Raw genomic sequence first — 18,819 nt, 5'->3', positions numbered from 1 at the left:
TTGGTACCTTTCTTCTTGCTCCCACGTTTCCCTTCGGCACGAGCACCTCCTCTGCTGGAGGCTCTGCCACGAAAGGGCGGAATGAATCTTGACGCTGGAGTATCCATCCTGGGTCTAGACACGGAAGGCAAAGGGGTGGCTTTGCGTGCAGATGACGCAACCAGGTCATGCGTGTCTTTTTGAATCAAGGAGGCAGCAATCTCCTTGATCAACTCCTCTGGGAAAAGGCACTTCGAGAGAGGGGCAAACATAAGCTCCGACCTCTGACATTGAGTTACTCCAGCTGACAAGAAGGAGCAAAGGTTTTCTCGTTTCTTGAGGACCCCGGAAACGAACGAAGCCGCAAGCTCACTGGAACCGTCCCGTATGGCCTTGTCCATGCAGGACATAATGAGCATGGAAGTTTCCTTGTCAGAAGGGGAGGTCTTCCTGCTCAACGCTCCCAAACACCAGTCCAAAAAGTTAAACACTTCGAACGCTCTGAACACTCCTTTCATCAGATGATCTAAATCTGAAGGAGTCCAACAAATCTTGGAGCGTCTCATGGCCAGCCTGCGGGGAGAGTCTACTAGACTTGAGAAGTCGCCCTGGGCAGAGGCAGGAACTCCCAAGCCGAGAACTTCTCCCGTGGCATACCAGACGCTCGATCTGGAAGCGAGTTTCGCAGGGGGAAACAAGAATGCTGTCTTCCCCAGGTGCTTTTTGGACTGCATCCAATCTCCCAACACCCTTAAAGCTCTCTTGGACGAGCGGGCGAGGACGAGCTTCGTAAAGGCAGGCGCGGATGACTGCGTGCCTAAAGCGAACTCAGATGGAGGTGAGCGTGGGGCCGCAGAAACAAACTGATCTGGATACAAGTCCTTGAACAGTGCAAGTACTTTTCTAAAGTCCAGGGAGGGAGGCGTGGTCTTGGGTTCGTCGATGTCCGTGTGCGGGTCGTCAAGGTGTGCAGCGTCGTCATCATCAGAGAGTCCATCGTCTGAATGCTGAAGAGGAAGCGGCAAAGGAGTAGGCATTGGCTGGTCAGCTGAGTCCGGCAGCACGGGTGTACTGCTCCCTTGGGGAGAGGAAAAATCAACTGAGCGAGATGAACTCCTCCTGACTCTATCTCTCTCTAGCCTACGTGAATATTTAAGGAATTCGAGAAAATCGAATTCCGAAAGCCCAACGCATTCCTCACACCGATCTTCCCATTGACAGGATTTACCCCGACAATTGGAACAAATGGTGTGCGGATCGATAGAGGCCTTCGGAAGACGCCTTGAACAGTCCCTAGCACTACACTTCCTGTATTTAGGGACTTGAGAAGGGTCAGCCATCTTGAATTAGTCAAAGGGGAAATTCAAAATCTATCCAAGTCGTCAACAAATAATCCAAAATTCAATCAAAGAATGCAAGGAAGTATTGAAGATAACCTCTGCAAAGCGAAAGCTAATAACTAGAAATGAGTACTTCACCAAAATCTGTGAAAATCAATCCAGTAAGCAACAGCGTATTTAGTAGGTCTTGCCGGTGGCACGACAGAGAGAAAATTGGTTCTGTGTTTACATGGAGTACTTGAGTACCTGCTCGACAGATGGCGCTGTTGATGTACACCCCCACCTGTATAGCGATCGCTGGCGTATTTTGTCCTTAGGTTTTTTCTGTCGGGCAGCAGAGCTGACAGCTTATATGATCACCGGCTAAGTTTAATATTGAAAAATTGCTTGTTTAACTGGCTGGCTAGGAACCACAAGATCGCAGTACTTAGACTGGTATGACTAGATGAGCAAAGGATCCTTGCATGCCGTGACCCATGGACCTATGGACCTACTGTGTCACGGCCCAAGAATATGCCACACAAGAACATATCTTCAGTGGGAACTACATTCCTGTTACGGACTAATGTAAGTATTGGGTTTGCCTTGACGGGACCATCCGCTATGTCTTATAATTTTTGTTCTTATTATTCAAAATACTTAATTTCCATGTATGTTTCAGATATATATATATATATGATAACATCATCAAACAAAAAATTTATAGTCATTTGAGCAAAAACATTTAGAATTATTAGCAAAAATCATTATTTAAAAAAAATTTAGATAGCGATTTATCAAGTAATATGACACCAATTGTATTGAAAATCATACCATAAAAACTACTTTATAAACAAAATAATTTTGGGCGACAGAATTTCGATTTTCCTTTTTAATTTTTAATTATTTTTTTTTTATTTTCTTTGTCTAGACAAAGAAATCAAGGGAAAAAAAAGGAAAAGGAAAATAAAAATTCTGTCACAAAAGAATAGCCCTCCAAAATTGGGTATAATGCCGACCTGGTCAGGTAATACAATTGACTAAAAGATAAAGACTTATAAGGTTTAAATCGTGTCTTAACCCCCAAAACAGATCGCTTCACACTGAATGAAAACTTTAGTCTTCCGTAGAAGGCTAAAGGAGGGATGCTACTGGATAGCATACTCGCATAATCATTACAATGTAATAATGACACTGTACGAGACTAAAATTAACAATATCAAAATTTACGAGTGTCGCTACCTCAGCTCATCAAAATTGATAATAGCAATACTTAACTTAGGAGTAGGAGTCTCCAGAAGCTCAGACATCTTCACTAAACACAAAATAAAGGTTCAAACACAAGAACGCGTGTTGACTATCACATTGCTGAGTTAGGAGTGATGGGAGAAGCATGGGTAGTGGTAGTTGGGGGGGGGGGGGGCAGTAGCAGTAGTAGAGGGCAGTAGTCGGATGTAGAACGGCACCTCTTAGTAACGGGGGATGTTGAGGAAGGAGAAGACTAAGTGGTAAGGGACCTCTGATAGTGGTCTTAACACGCCCCAGTTACTATACCGACACTCTATAAGGGCGAGCAAGTTGGGTATATTCCTGGCATTCCATGCAACTTTTTTCTCTGGTATATTTAGCAGTATTTATACCTTAGAAATGGTGCTATAAGGAGCATTTCACTGGGCGACACAGGTCCCTCTCCCAGAAATAGATTTTGCCTTCGTCAATATCCCTTTTTTATTCCTCTTTCACATGATCTCTTTATCACTAGAATTGAACAATAAATAACCGAGAAATTGCTACCGACATGCGAATAAGTATGTTTTTGAGTTAGAAGCTCTCAAAGAATTGCTATAAATTTATGCCTTTTTCTTAGAAAATCAAAATAATATTATTATGACCTTATGTACTTTTATTGTACAGTACTAATACACTTGGTGTAATAGTATCATGAGTTGCCAGCAGTCTCTTGTTGTTGCCAGAATTTTAGTTAGAATGTTCCCGCTTTGTACTCTTTTTCATGTTTCCCTTCCTTTTTTGTTCTTTTTTATTGCTCTCTGCTTACTTTTTGCTCTTTCTTTGACTTTAGGAAATTTTGGCCTTGCTCTAAAGTTAACAAGGACGTTGTATAAACACATTGTACATAAGAACTGCAAGAAAACAAACACGAGCATCATAACTTCTACAACTCTTTGGAGATACTGGCTGGTCTTCTCGTAGTTCTCCTACCCTCTCCCAATGCCAGACGTACGAGATTTCGAAACATACGTGAAAAAATAGCTGTATGCAGTTGGCCCTCTTTATCTTTCTTTTCAGTTTGTTTTTTTCCCGACCAAGAACAATGCAATACCTATTAAATAAAAATTGCCATAAAAATAGCGAAATAATTCAAGCTGGCCGATGATTTCAAATAGTCTGCACTCCTTGACACTGGGAGTGCTGCATGCCACTACCTATCTCTCCACCCAGCTGGTCCTAGGCCTTCTGTCGTTACGATGTATATCCATTTACTGTGGTTAAATAAATTACAGCTATTTTTTATATAAACTGGTGTTTCACTCAACTGTATCCAATACTAATGCATGTAATATTCACATTTTAGTATCGTATTTATAATTAAAACTGAATTATAATCTTGTTGATTGTTTACATTCAAATCAGCTAATCACCCCTGCATAGTCCGCTGTCAACCTTAATTTTCAGATCAGATAACTCCCTTAATATTAAGGCATGCTACAGAAGGATATTTCATATTTATTAAAAACAACTCTTATTACTTGATCCATCATTTTCCAATTACCACACTTATTTCAAGTTTTATTTTAAATACTTCTCTATTTTATTTACTTGTACTATGAGTTGAATCGCATAACGTTAACCAGGGTTTCATTCATGTTGCTGATATATATATGAGAGAGAGAGAGAGAGAGAGAGAGAGAGAGAGAGAGAGAGAGAGACCCCGTACATCCATAGACTGCATTTGCTGTTTGGTAGAGCGATTTACTTTAAGCATTAATTATTCTTGAACTCGTTTACCGTGTTACTGTTTACTACATATGCTGGAAGTCTATTCCAAGTATTTGCTATTTTGTATAAAAAGAAATTGCCAAATTGGGTGGTGTTGTATATCTAATTTCCAATTTGTATCCATTACCTCTGGACTGATTTGTGCCAAGCATGAATAGATTGTTGTAATCTACATTTGTTATCCCTTTAAGAATTTTGAATGCCTCTATTAACTGTCACATTAGTCGTCGAATTTGCAGAACAAACAAGCTTGTACTGCTTCCTGTCTATCTATATCCTGTATACTTGGAGCCCAGAATTGGACTCCGTATTCTAGATGGGGTTTTACTAGTGATGTGTACAGCTGTAGTTCAGTGTCTTTGTTTCTGTATTTGAATTGTCTCTTTATGTAGGCTATTAATTTCGGTGCTTTCTTTTCAGTTTTTATGCTCTGTTTGGCGAAATTAAAATCCTTGCTGATAATACCAAAATCTTTTTCGGGTCCACACTTTCTATTTCATTACCCAGCAGTGAGTAATCTGACTGTGGGTTACTATAACCTATGTGCATGACTTTACATTTCCCACAGATGAAAGGCATTTGCCATTTTCTGGACCATTCTCTTAGCTTCAATAGATCCTCTCTCAAGGCTTCTATGTCTTCTGAGTTCGCAGCATTTATGCCTAATTTAGTATTGTAGGCAAATTTGGGTATTCTACTGGTTAATCCTAAATCTATGTTGTTAATGTAGATTAGAAATAGTAATGTTTGTTAGCCAAACTTCGATCCATTCAGCTGGCTTGTCAATGATGCCTAGTACAGTACTCTAATTTTGACCATTAATTCTCTATGAGGAACTTTGTCAAAAGCTTTTTAAAAATCTAGGTATATAATGTTTACAGCCCTGCTTTTGTCATAAATGCTAAGCATGTTGGAAAATTCCAAATATTTGTCACACATGACTTCTTCTTTGTCTGCATCTTTTCCCACTTTTATGAGGGGGTCGATGTTTCTGGCCAGCGTTCTCCATCTACCTCTGTCCCACACTTCATCACCGGTTAATCCCTTTGATCGAAGGTCATCCTTGATGCAGTCTATCCACCTTCGCTTTGGTCTCCCTCTCCTTGTTGTTCCCTGCACCCCCATTTCCATCACTCTCCTCCCTATATACTGTTCATCTCTTCTCATGACATGACCATACCACCTCAGTCTACTTTCTTGGATCTTATCTGATAGTTTTCTAACTCCTGTGATACCCCTAATTACCTCATTCCATATCTTATCTCTTCTTGTCACCCCACACATCCATCTCAACATTCTCATCTCTGCCACATCCAGCTTCTTCTCTTCTTTATTCTTTATTGCCCACGTCTCCGCTCCATACATCAACTATCCTGTGTACTTTACCTTTCAACTTAACCCCTATTTGTTCCAACACGGAGTACTTACCTCGAACTACTTTCTTAGGAGTATCTGGGATCTCCTCCCAAGAAAGTAGTTCGAGGTAAGTACTGTTAGGAAAAATACAAATTACTTAAAATTTATGATTTTCCTGCTGCATAGTACTCCACACTTTTTTCCAATTCTTCCATCCTGCTTGTATTCTGTGGTTTATTTCTGCCCCCAAAATCACCATCCTCTGCAACTGTTGATCCTAAATACTTGAAATTTTCAACTCTTTTTCAATCTCTCTCCTTTTAAACTAACTTTACCATTCTCCCCATTTTTCAATCTCAAATACTCTGTCCTTTTCCTGCTGATCTTCAATTCTCTATTTTCCATTCCTCCATTTTCTCTTTTACTACCTCTCGTCTAGTGCTACACAGTATAACATCATCAGCAAAAAGCATACACCAAGGAGACTAATCTCTAATACCTTGTGTCACACATGACCTCTTTTGTCTAAAACCATGTTGGTTATCTATCAAAAAATTGTTTTTCTCTATATGTTCTACTATTGAATCTACTACAGTATATTGATTCAAAATTTTTTTTCAAGGCAGTGAAGTTAGACACATTGGTCTGTAGTTGCCAGGTTCTTCTTTTGGCCCCTTCTTGTAGATTGGAGGAACATTGCATAGCTTCCATCCTTGTGGTGCCTTTCTTTTGTTGGCTTGGCTGTCTTTCGGAACATTTTGTAAAAGTGTGGAGTTATCTCTTCTTCTAGTTCTATAATCTCTAAGATGAATATCATCTGGACCTGGTGCCTTAGACTTACTGAGTCCTTTTATTTTCTTTCTGACATCATCCATTGTAAACGTGATTCTATTTGATGATTGTGGCCCTTCATATTTGATAGCTGGTTCGGGGAGGATCGTTGATTCTTCCCTAGTGAATACAGTTGTGAAATATGCATTAATCAGTTCAGCTTTTTCCAAATAATTTGTTATAAGATTACTCTCCAAGTCTCTTAATGGGCTAATGTTTTTTTTATTTTTTTTCTACTGTTTACAAATGCAAAAAAAAAAAAAAAAAAATTTCTAGCTGAAGCCACTCTTTCTCTTCATTGATCTTGGCTTTTCTAACTAATTTATAAATTTTTCGACTTAACTTCTTGTGCTCAGGAAATTTCATGAATTGAAGGCTGTGGACCCTTTGATTTATATTTGCTGTCTACACTTCTTATTGCATTGGCTATTTCTCTGTTGAACCACTTAGGTTGTGGAGTTCCATTTGGTAAAATTATTTTATGATATACATTTAGCCCTTTTTTCTTTATATATTTCTACACAGGAGTCCCATTGTGTATCAACGTACCCTGTTTCGTTGTATTCTAAATTCTTGGTGTATTCCTTCAGTTTTATCCAGTTACTCCGTCTGTAGACTAATTTTTTTATAATTTTCCTTTCTTTTAGATGAAGAATAATTACATGAAACCTAACTATTTTATGGGTAATTTTGTGAATATTTTTGCCTACTAAAACACTGGATACTGATCTGAGAGAGAGAGAGAGAGAGAGAAAGAGAGAGAGAGAGAGAGAGAGAGAGAGAGAGAGAGAGAAAGAGAGAGAGAGAGAGAGAGAGAGAGAGAGAGAGAGAGAGAGAGAGAGAGAGAGAGAGAGAGAGGGGTACTTTTGTGAATATTTTTGCCTACTAAAACACTGGATACTGATCTGAGAGAGAGAGAGAGAGAGAGAGAGAGAGAGAGAGAGAGAGAGAGAGAGAGAGAGAGAGAGAGAGAGAGAGAGAGAGAGAGAGAGATTTTCATACACTCCGATATGAACCAAGTTTAGTCTCTGTGACAACAATGTCGGAGAGAGAGGGGAGAGAGATTTTCATACACTCCAATATGAACCAAGTTTACAGTCTCTGAGAGAGAGAGAGAGAGAGAGAGAGAGAGAGAGAGAGAGAGAGAGAGAGAGAGAGAGAGAGAGAGAGAGAGAGAGAGAGATTGATTTTCATACACCAAAATGAACCAAGTTTAAAGTCTCTGTGACAACAATGTCGAGAGAGAGAGAGAGAGAGAGAGAGAGAGAGAGAGAGAGAGAGAGAGATTTTCATACACTCCAATATGAACCAAGTTTAAAGTCTGTGAGAGAGAGAGAGAGAGAGAGAGATTTTCATACACTCCAATATGAACCAAGTTTAAAGTCTGACTACAATGCCAGAGAGAGAGAGAGAGAGAGAGAGAGAGAGAGAGAGAGAGAGAGAGAGAGAGAGAGAGAGAGACTCTCTCTGTGACAATGATGTCCAAACTTATGGCTCATTACGGAAATTGGACATTTTGCTTGACCATAACCTTGACCTTTAAGACTGACTTTCCAAAATTTAATCATTTCCAGCTTTTTACATTACAGTTAATCCCTGCAAGTTTCATTACTCTACAAATAAAATTGTGTCTAGGAAGTTGTTCACAAACAGGGGGTAAAACTCCTTCCAACTTCGTTGATGGAGGTAATAATAATAATGACGTATACGGACGTCACCGTATGTATCACCAGGCATGTTTTGACGTATCCTGAGTCCCCGATGTTACCATAGCGAAGGGGTTAATGTACGGATAACAATGGGAAAGAGGATTACAAGAGACTTCAGTCATGTTAAGAACAAGGTAAAACTGTTACAGTATTTCATTACGGAAATAAGGTAACAACAGTAATAAGGTTATGATGAACAATGCTAGTCATGCGTTAAATGAGGCATTTAACACAAGAACTATGGTTTCTAAAGAGGAATCACTTTACCTTCAGAATTGTACAACTATATAAGGGTAAGGGAGATGTGCAGAGTGTTGTAATTCAAGAGGTATTAGTTTGTTTAGTGTAGTTGGAAAAGTGTATGGTAGAGTACTGATTAATAGGATTAAGGATAAAACAGAGAATGCAATCTTAGAAGTACAGGGTGGTTTTAGAAGAGGTAAGGGTTGTATGAATCAGATTTTTACAGTTAGGCAGATATGCGAGAAATATTTAGCAAAAGGTAAGGTGGTGTATGTTGCGTTTATGAATCTGGAGAAAGCGTATGATAGAGTTGATAGGGAAGCAATGTGGAATGTGATGAGGTTATATGGAGTTGGTGGAAGGTTGTTGCAAGCAGTGAAAAGTTTCTACAAAGGTAGTAAAGCATGTGTTAGGATAGGAAATGAAGTGAGTGATTGGTTTCCGGTGAGAGTGGGGATAAGATAGGGATGTGTGATGTCGCCGTGGTTGTTTAACTTGTATGTTGATCGAGTGGTGAGAGAGGTGAATGGTCGAGTGCTTGGACAAGGATTAAAACTGGTAGACGAGAATGACCATGAATGGGAGGTAAATCAGTTGTTGTTTGCGGATGATACTGTACTGGTTGCAGACAAGGAAGAGAAGCTTGGCCGATTAGTAACAGAATTTGGAAGGGTGTGTAAGAGAAGGAAGTTGAGAGTTAATGTGGGTGAGAGTAAGGTTATGAGATGTACGGGAAGGGAAGGTGGTGCGAGGTTGAATGTCATGTTGAATGGAGAATTACTTGAGGAGGTGGATCAGTTTAAGTACTTGGGGTCTGTTGTTGCAGCAAATGGTGGGGTGGAAGCAGATGTACATCAGAGAGTGAATGAAGGATGCAAAGTGTTGGGGGCAGTTAAGGGAGTAGTAAAAAATAGAGGGTTGGGCATGAATGTAAAGAGAGCTCTGTATGAGAAAGTGATTGTACCAACTGTGATGTATGGATCAGAGTTGTGGGGAATGAAAGTTATGGAGAGACAGAAATTGAACGTGTTTGAGATGAAGTGTCTAAGGAGTATGGCTGGTGTATCTCGAGTAGATAGGGTTAAGCACAAAGTAGTGAGGGTGAGAACGGGTGTAAGAAATGAGTTAGCAGCTAGAGTGGTTTGGCCATGTTGAGAGAATGGAAAATGGCTGTCTGCTAAAGAAGGTGATGAATGCAAGAGTTGATGGGAAAAGTACAAGAGGAAGGCCAAGGTTTGGGTAGATGGATGGAGTGAAGAAAGCTTTGGGTAATAGGAGGATAGATGTGAGAGAGGCAAGAGAGCGTGCTAGAAATAGGAATGAATGGCGAGCGATTGTGACGCAGTTCCGGTAGGCCTTGCTGCTTCCTCCGGTGCCTTGGATGACCGCGGAGGTAGCAGCAGTAGGGGATTCAGCGTTATGAAGCATCATCTTTGGTGGATAACAGGGGAGGGTGGGCTGTGGCACCCTAGCAGTACCAGCCGAACTCAGTTGAGTCCCTTGTCAAGCTGGGAGGAACGTAGAGAGGAGAGGTCCCCTTTTTTGTTTCATTTGTTTGATGTCGGCTACCCCCAAAAATTGGGGAAGTGCCTTGGTATATGTATGTATGTATTTCACTTGTGGTATATAAAATATCAATTAAAACAATAGCAAAAGCCCAAACAAGCAGATATACTTACTCATCAAACAGGCTCGGCAAAATTTTCTGCTTGACATGCACATGCTTAGCACGTTCAAAATATCTCTGACGTTCTTTGGCTTCCATTTCACTACTGCGGTTGTAGTGAAGAATTTTTTTTAGTCCAACCCACTTATTGAGGTCACTATTTTTAGCTGCTAATATCTGCAAAAGGAGAGAAGCAGAGCTGAGTTTTATGAATGTAACAAGAATTCCTGCATTTAGAAATGTCAATTGAATTGGTAATCTATAATTTATTTATTGATTTTCTTCCCATTTTAACAAATGACAATTCTAAATTCTAACAATTTTTCTGTCAGTTGACTGCCAACTCCAGTTAGTGTCTACATGTACTAATTAACATAAACAACAGCCGTATAAAGAATTTTTACAACTTTTTGTTCTTCATATGTAAACTGCTTTAGAAGTTAACTTTTAACTGCCTTTAATTTCCCATAATTTTAACAAGTAACCATTTAAAATTTTATCTCACATTACTAAGCATCATTAACTGCTCCTAACACTTATAAACTCGTTATACACTCATAAATCACTTTTTAAGCTAAAACTTACATCTATTATTATTATTATTATTATTATTACTTGCTAAGCGACAACCCTAGTTTCAAAAGCAGGATGCTATAAGCCCAGGGGCCCCAACTGGGAAAATAGCCCAATGAGGACAGGAAACAAGAAAAAAATAAAATATTTTAAGAACAGTAACATTAAAATAAACATTTCCTATATAAACAATAAAAACTTTAACACAACAAAAGGAAGAGAAGTTAGATAGAATAGTGTGCCCGAGTGTTTCCTCAACCAAGAGAACTCTAACCCAAGAGAGTGGTAGACCATGGTACAGAGGCTATGGCACTACCCAAGATTAGAGAACAATGGTTTAATTTTGGAGTGTCCTTCTAGAAGAGATGCTTACCGTAGTTAAGGAGACTGTCTGCCATGGTGTTTTGACATAACTTTCAGAAATCAAAAAAATCTTTATTGTTTCTATGTATGCAGAAACATATTGTACATGCTCTCCCGAAGTTTCAGCCAATTATTTTTACAAATAATGAAGATATAGCGGTCTTTAAATGATAACGTCATCTTTACTGCATCGTCAGCATGACTGAGTTTGACAGAATCGTCTTTGTGTTTATTTTTTTAATTTATATAGCGATTTTTTTTCACATATCTCGAAATCTTGTACGTCTGGCAGAAATGGAAGACATTGGTAGAAGGTAAGCGAACGCAACTGCGATCTACGAGAACAGCCAGAGTTTCCAAAGACATATAGAAGTTATATTGCATGTGTGTTTGTTTATTTACAGTTCATATATATTCATTGTTTTCACAATGTCCTTGTGAACTTTATAGCAATTCCAATGTTACCTAAGGTCAAAGAAAGAACAAAAAGTAAGCAGAGAGCAACAAAAAAGAACCAAAAAGAGAGGAAACAAGAAAAAGAGTACAAAGCTAAAACATACCAACTAAAACTCTGGCAACAATGAGAGGCCGCTGGCAACTCATGACACCCTTACACCAAGTATATTAGTAAACACAGTTTAAATACCTCGTATAGGGAGCCTTCATGTAGAAATAAACAATATAAGTACAGAGTAAAGTCACCATAATAATGTTATCTTGAGTTTTCTAAGAAACAGAGCAAAAATTTTTAACAAATCTTTGGGAGCTCATAGCTCAAAAACCTACCTATTCACACTTGGGTACATTTCTGGGTCGATCTGTGACGGCCGGTGAAAAGTCCTTCTTTTCTAATATAAATCTTCCAAATATACTAGAGAAAGATAAAAGCATGGAATGCAGAGGTTACAACCCTCGCGCGAGCACCCTGTTGGTGTCGTATATCTAACATGGGCGTGTGTAAACCACTATTCACAGGCTGTCTTCCATTTAGATAATCCCTTCATCAAAGAGGAGGGCCGTGACAGGCCCTAGAGAATACAGTTGGGCTACCCTACCGACATCTACTACTCGCGCTCTCCAAATCTTCCTTCTGTTTTGGACTTGCCCGCTAAGTCGGTTTTATTTTGTTAGGTGTGATTCGAAAGTGATTGTCGTTAATTCAACATGACTGACGTTGCTACTTCACCTTTACCAATGTTAAGTACCATAGTTTGTTTTGACAGTTTTTTCAGTACCGGGCATTTGTTCTCGTTCCAGTAATGTGGGTTTTAATTTTGGAAGAGGCTTGGCCGTCCTCGGTATCGGCAGCTATTTTGGTTTTGTTCGATTCGGTAGTTTTTCAAGTTAACATTGCCCTTCTGGTACTCTGTCATCTAGGTTATATCACTTACGTTTTATGACCAATATTATTATCATTATTCATTATTGTTTTTTACTATGGTATTTATTTGCTAGCAAGTCCAATTTGGACGAAGAATATCGATCTAGTCTTTGTTATAGTTATGTTCACGCCTCAGGAAGGTACTTGATTTAGGCTATATCTTTATGTTTAATTGTTACGTTGTCGTTATTCTTCGTTCTTGGTTATTACAATTTTATCATTATTCTTATCATATTATTGAGTGATTTTGGTTTTTATTATGTAACCTTGAGAGCGTGAGCATAGAGTGCTCGTATTCTGTTTCTACAGAAACGAGTTACCCCTTCTCTCGTTTTCTTTATTAAGCTCGAGTAGAGGAGGTGGATTTCCCGTTTTCCGTTTTATACGATCACGAGTTATTTCCTGCCTTCTCTTATTCTCCGAGTGGATGATATTACGTTTAATGATATTCATGATTTATTGATGTGGTTACTGTTAATAGAGCTAGCACTATTAATAGGTTACGTTAGTGTATGAGTCATTATTTGGGGTCGCTTTATGACGACACCCTTAGCTCCGCCTTGAGTTATACTCCGCTATAATGGATACTCATTGGGTGAGAACTAGTCAGATAATTGGAGTGCAACGGTGAAATCCGCCACTCAGACTCCGGCTGAGGCCTTTTGCACACGAACCTTTGTCATGATTGATCACAATTACATTATAACGGCCCTTTTTTCATCGAATCTCCGGCTTCACTGGAGATAACACAGGCATTCAGTATGGAGGAATGTTATCGTACCGGTAAGGGTCCCGATTTCACGGTGACGGACCTTTGTTACCAGATCTCCGGCACAAGCAGAGATCAATCAGACGATCAGAACCAGGGTACGAACCCCTTTTCATGAATAATCACCTTTCATTATTACGGTCCTTTTTATCGAATCTCCGGCTTAACCGGATATCACACAGATGTCAGCATTGTGGTTAATATTATCTTACCTCTGATGTTCACGTTTTCACTATGACGGACCTTGTCACAGGGTCTCCGGTGGCAACAGAGACCACTCAAACCACGGGTGGCCAATCTTTTGTTTTAGATGTAAAGGAAAGGATTTAACATGAATACAAAGTAAACTGTACTTACTTTAATGACACTTTGAATTTGCGTTGATAATATTCATTAGTTATTCTTGAAGTCCTAATGAAAATATATGAACATATTTAGCAATTTTAAAGAAAAGTCATTCAATTTACTATCTATGGGGTATAGTGCTCCGCTTGTAATCGTACAATGCGACACTGTTGCCGCATGAGTCATAGGTTGGCCACCCCTGACTCAGACGTTCAGAACCGGGGTTAACATTATTTTACCGATGAGGTTTATAATTACATGTTACGTGGTTACTGGATATTAGTATACTATTGATTCATCTGTTCACTGACCGGAGTCTCAAGGAACAGTAGATAGCCTCTCATGGCATGTCTCACCAACGACGGTTATCATGTGCCTAGAGCTACGAAGGAAGTACTTCGATTTCTCGACAACCTGTGATTTCCGGTCAATCTCCAAAAGTCTCGCCTGCAACCATCAAGCCACTTAGAATGGTTAGACATTCAGTGGCACCTTTCGAAGCACACGTTGTCTCTCCCTTCCAAAAAGGTAAGAGGAATAGCTTCCAAGATCAAGAATTTTCTCAAACACAAATGGATGTCCAGAAGAACCTAAGAAAGTATCATCGGCCTTCTTTAATTCACTTCAATAACAAAAATTCAAAGACATCAATCGAGTTTGGAGAAAGAGAGCTACAGTACCGTTAAGAAACAAGGTCTCGAAGATCCCCTCTGTCTTGAAAATTGAGACTACGCCCATGGTCCGAACCGAAGAACCTCTCCAAATCGGTTCCTCTACAATTCCCACCTCCACAAGAGACATTCCATACAGCCGCGCCTCTAAGTGGATGGGGGGATTACTCCGAACATCAGATGTTTCAGGGGTCTTGGTCACCCGCCATGATACAGACCCATATCAATGTTCTCGAAGTCATGGCAGTGTTCTTGACCCTGAAGAGACTCTCTCCTCCGAGGTCGAGCCACATCAGAGTAGTGTCAGACAGCACAGACGTGGTACAGTACACTGCGTCAACAGGGGAGGATCCAAGTCACCCAACCTGAATCGGATCCTGGTCACTATCTTCGCCTGGCCAACAGAAAAGAACTGGATCCTGTCAGTAACTCACCTTGCGGGAGTCCAGAATGTGAGAGCAGACTCACTAGCCAGGACGAAACTACTGGAATCAGAATGGTCTCTAGACATAATTTCATTCCGATGGATACTCAGGAACCATTAGAAGAAGGTTTACCTATTTCCCCCAGTGAATCTTCTAATGAGACTTTTACACAAACTACGCTCCTTCCGGGGGGCAGTGGTTTTAGTACCACCTCACTGGCCAAGAACAGTTGGTTTCCTCTCATCCTCGAGTTGAAACTCCGTCCCTTCCGGATTCCGTTCCCCAAACTGACTCAAGTAATCCAAACTCACTGTGTCAGATTGCTCAAGGGTAGCCGAAACTCTGACTTTGTGGACTACAGGAAGGTTGCAGCTCGTAGAGACGCGAACATTGAACCGGAAATCGATCTCTTCATCGAATCAGACAAAAGGGACTCGACAATTCGCCAATATGATTCGGCCGTTAACAACTAGCAGATTCCCTAAGAGTTCAAACCATACTCGTATGTCTCCGATTATAGACATCTCTTTCTTGAGGTTCTTATTTGGCAAAGGCCTAACAGTTAGCACTTTAACCACCATCAAGAAGCTTTGAAGAAGATCTTCCTTGTTGGGTTTAACATTAACCTAGCTGATTCCTATTTCTCATCTATTCCAAAAACATGTGATAGGCTTTGACCTTCGGTTTGGCCACAAAAGGACTCTGATCTATGAACGGTGTCCTCAAAACTTGCGCCGGACACGGACAATGAACCCTGCTTTGATCAGTCTTCTTAGGAAGACTTTATTTCTAACGGCTTTGGCCTCAGGTGATGGAATATCAGAACTAGCAGCTCTCTCACGAACCCGGAAAACATAGATTTCCTCCCTACAGCCGAAGAACTCCTTTCTCCAGACAATGATTTCCTAGCTAAGAAATGAGGATCCACAAAATAGGTGCTCCCCTCGGAAGATTATTCTTCTTCCCCAGGATCTTTTCTCTGTGTTCAGTCACTACTCTCAAGGCCCTTTTTAGCTAGAACTGCCACCCGCTCGTCTGGCCCCTTGGTTATCGGGGAACAAGGAGTTACTATTTCCATTCACGGCATCAGGCAACAAATCCTCTACTTCTTTAAACATACTAATCCGGAATCATTTCCCCAGGTTCATGATATACGGACAGTAGATACCTACATCAATTACTTCCAGAACAGGGACTTTGATGATTTTTAAACAAAAATATACGGGTTGGAAATCCCCTATGGTTGTCAAACGCCACTATCTAAAGATTTTACAGGCCCTTAATTCCCGACGATGGCAGCGGGGAGCCTATTCCCTCTCCATTAATCTCTGCTACTTCCTTTCTTCCATCTCTTCTCTTCTCCCTCCTACCCGCCACTCACACCACGTCGTCGCTCTCCTGGGTAGTTCGTTAGCCCTATGATATTTGCCATGTTTAATTCCTATGGTTTAACTGTTATTGTAGTTACCGTTCCTTTAAGGTTTAGATATGCTTAGACATGTAAGGTTTGATGCCTTTTGCGATTTGACACTCAGTTGATTCCTTGTCGTCTTAGTTATTTAGCCTTACGCTCCCTATGTCATTTGGCTGGTTGGTAATTGGACGGTTCTTACATTATTATTTTATATTATTGTCGAACATGGTGATTGTATTCTCCGCATTATGTTATTACTTTGTTGGGCTTGGAAGGCATTCTCTGGTACATTTTCACCGGCCGTCACAGATCGACCCAGAAAAGGGATTTTGACGAAGGAAAAATCTATTTCTGGGGAGAGACCTGTGACGCCCGGTGAAACCCTTCCCGGTTATTTTGTACGGACCCACCCTTTCCTTGCCAAGCCATATGTTCTTGCAGAAGGATGACCTGGAGAGCGCGAGTAGTAGATGTCGGTAGGGTAGCCCAACTGTATTCTCTAGGGCCTGTCACGGCCCTCCCCTTTGATAAAGGGATTATCTAAATGGAAGACAGCCTGTGAATAGTGGTTTACACACGCCCTTGTTAGATATACGACACCAACAGGGTGCTCGCGCGAGGGTTGTAACCTCTGCATTCCATGCTTTTATCTTTCTCTAGTATATTTGGAAGATTTATATTAGAAAAGAAGGACTTTTCACTGGGCGTCACAGGTCTCTCCCCAGAAATAGATTTTTCCTTCGTCAAAATCCCTTTTTTCTCACTTATTCATTGCTCGATTTTTGAGAGAAAGATATCATTGAAAAGAAAAATAATAATCCCAGAATTTTGTATACCAGAATTCTGATTTTCCTTGTTCTTTTTTCATGATTATTCTACGTCTAAACGAAGAAAATTAAGAAAAAATTCATTAAAGAAAGAATAAGCAAAATTGAAAATTTGTCACACAGAATCATTTGATTTACAAAGAAGTTTTGATGGTATGATTTTCAATACAATTGGTGTCATAATAGTTAAGAAAAATGTACCTAAAATTTTCATAAAAATCATGATTTTTGCTAATAAACAAAGTTTTTGATCAAATGACTTAAAATTTTTATATGATGAAGGCATTATGTGTGTCTAAAACATATACAGAAATTGAGTATTTTGAATCATTAGAAAAAAAAATGGCGGACATGGCAGACAGTCCCCTAAAGAGTCTCTTCTACCTTTACCAAGAGGAAAGTAGCCACTGAACAATTTCAGTGCTGTGGTTAACCCCTTGGGTGAAGAAGAATGGTTTGGTAATCTCAGTGTTGTTAGGTGTATGAGGACAGAGGAGAATATGTAAAGAATAGGCCAGAGTATTCGGTGTATGTGTAGGCAAAGGGAAAGTGAACCGTAACCAGGGAGAAGGATCTAGTGTAGTACTGTCTGGCCAACCAAAGGACCCTATAACTCTCTAGTGGTAGTATTTCAATGGGTGACTGGTGCCCTGGCCAACTTACTACCTACACATTCTTACATACTGTATATTTAGATGAAAAAATTAAAATTAAATATGTACTGCTCAGCCAAGTTAAAGTGGGGTAGATCTTGCTCTCTCTTGCATGAGAGCTGCTCATGCCTTTGAGTTCTTAGGGATGGTCTTGGCGTCCTTAGGCTATTTGTGGAACAGAAAATACTCCTCCAGCAAAGGAAGGTCTGGAAGGTGCTTATCGTTCCGTAGAGGTCTGAACCTCTTTTGCAGAAAGTTCCTTGTCTTCCGTAGGTGGTCTGGAGATAGGCCATAAGTTGGGTGGAACTACCTCAATAGGCGAAGGCATATAGTTGGACACAAGGGAGTAGAGCTTATGTCCCTGCTCGAATGAGCGCGAAGTAAGTCTGTGAGAGGCGGAGTCCGCTTCAGCAGCCTCCTCTTCTGCTTTGTCGTCATGACCGGTGTCAGATTCAGGCGGGAACTGACTTCTCCAGCAAAATCCCAGGAGTAGAGGCTATCGCTGACCTCTGCCTGAGTGGTTGCTGCTCTGGCTGGTTTGTGTTCATCATCGTTTCCCTGACGGCTTTCATGACGTTGTTGAGCCACGATGGCTGTTCTTCTCGATGTCAGGATGCCAGAGAATTTCAAATCATTCATTCATTCTCCTACAGCTGTCAGATACGGGGTGTCCTTGGGGAGGCCTGGAAGTGGAGAAAGCTTCCTTGAAGAACGCTGCCTCAGAACCTGAAACCGAGGTGAAAGAAGGGGAACAGGCATCTGATGGTACTCCTAAGTAACCCCTCCCAGGGTGGTCCAGGAAGATAGTCATGCCAGCATACTTGTTATATGGCTCCCTGAAGCCTTCTGAAAAAGGAATGAGCCATCTAGTTCTAGCTGGTGACATCTGTGGCTTATCTACTGGAGCTGTAATCTCTGTGATGTTCTGTTAGGGAGCTGGTTTGTCTTTGTTTGCAAGAGTATGTGAAGAACTTGCGGGAAGGCGTGAAGAACTCATGGAAGCGCGTACGGAAACCTCTGTTTCACACGCGGGCGTGCACCATCAACGTGCGAGAGATGGAGAGTGTGGTGGAGAAGGTAAGGCAGGTATCAAGAGACCTTCAACAAGTTTGAGATCAGTGATCACGCGCTGGAGATCGACGAGAAGGAGAACAGCGAGGTGGTGATTGTCGACGAGTAGGGGAGCGAGACGTCGGCAAGTGGCTCGTTGGCGAGCGACGTGGATGAGTGTCACACTATAGAGCGACGCGTTGGTGAGCGTCACACTTGAGAGCAAC

The 18,819-nt window shown here is 40.7% G+C and overlaps 1 protein-coding gene across 1 annotated transcript in view; it reads right to left on the bottom strand.

Moving 5' to 3' along the window:
• LOC137657749 (protein KRI1 homolog) overlaps positions 1-18,819 on the bottom strand; it is a 216,275-nt gene that overhangs the window by 8,451 nt on the left and 189,005 nt on the right. The window contains exon 12 of the mRNA XM_068392221.1: positions 10,135-10,298. Within this exon, the coding sequence (XP_068248322.1) occupies positions 10,135-10,298 (164 nt within the window). The remainder of the gene's footprint in view (positions 1-10,134; positions 10,299-18,819) is intronic.

This window comes from Palaemon carinicauda, chromosome 18, assembly GCF_036898095.1.
Source record: "Palaemon carinicauda isolate YSFRI2023 chromosome 18, ASM3689809v2, whole genome shotgun sequence".
Taxonomy (NCBI): domain Eukaryota; kingdom Metazoa; phylum Arthropoda; class Malacostraca; order Decapoda; family Palaemonidae; genus Palaemon; species Palaemon carinicauda.
This window is presented reverse-complemented; position numbering and strand designations above follow the sequence as displayed.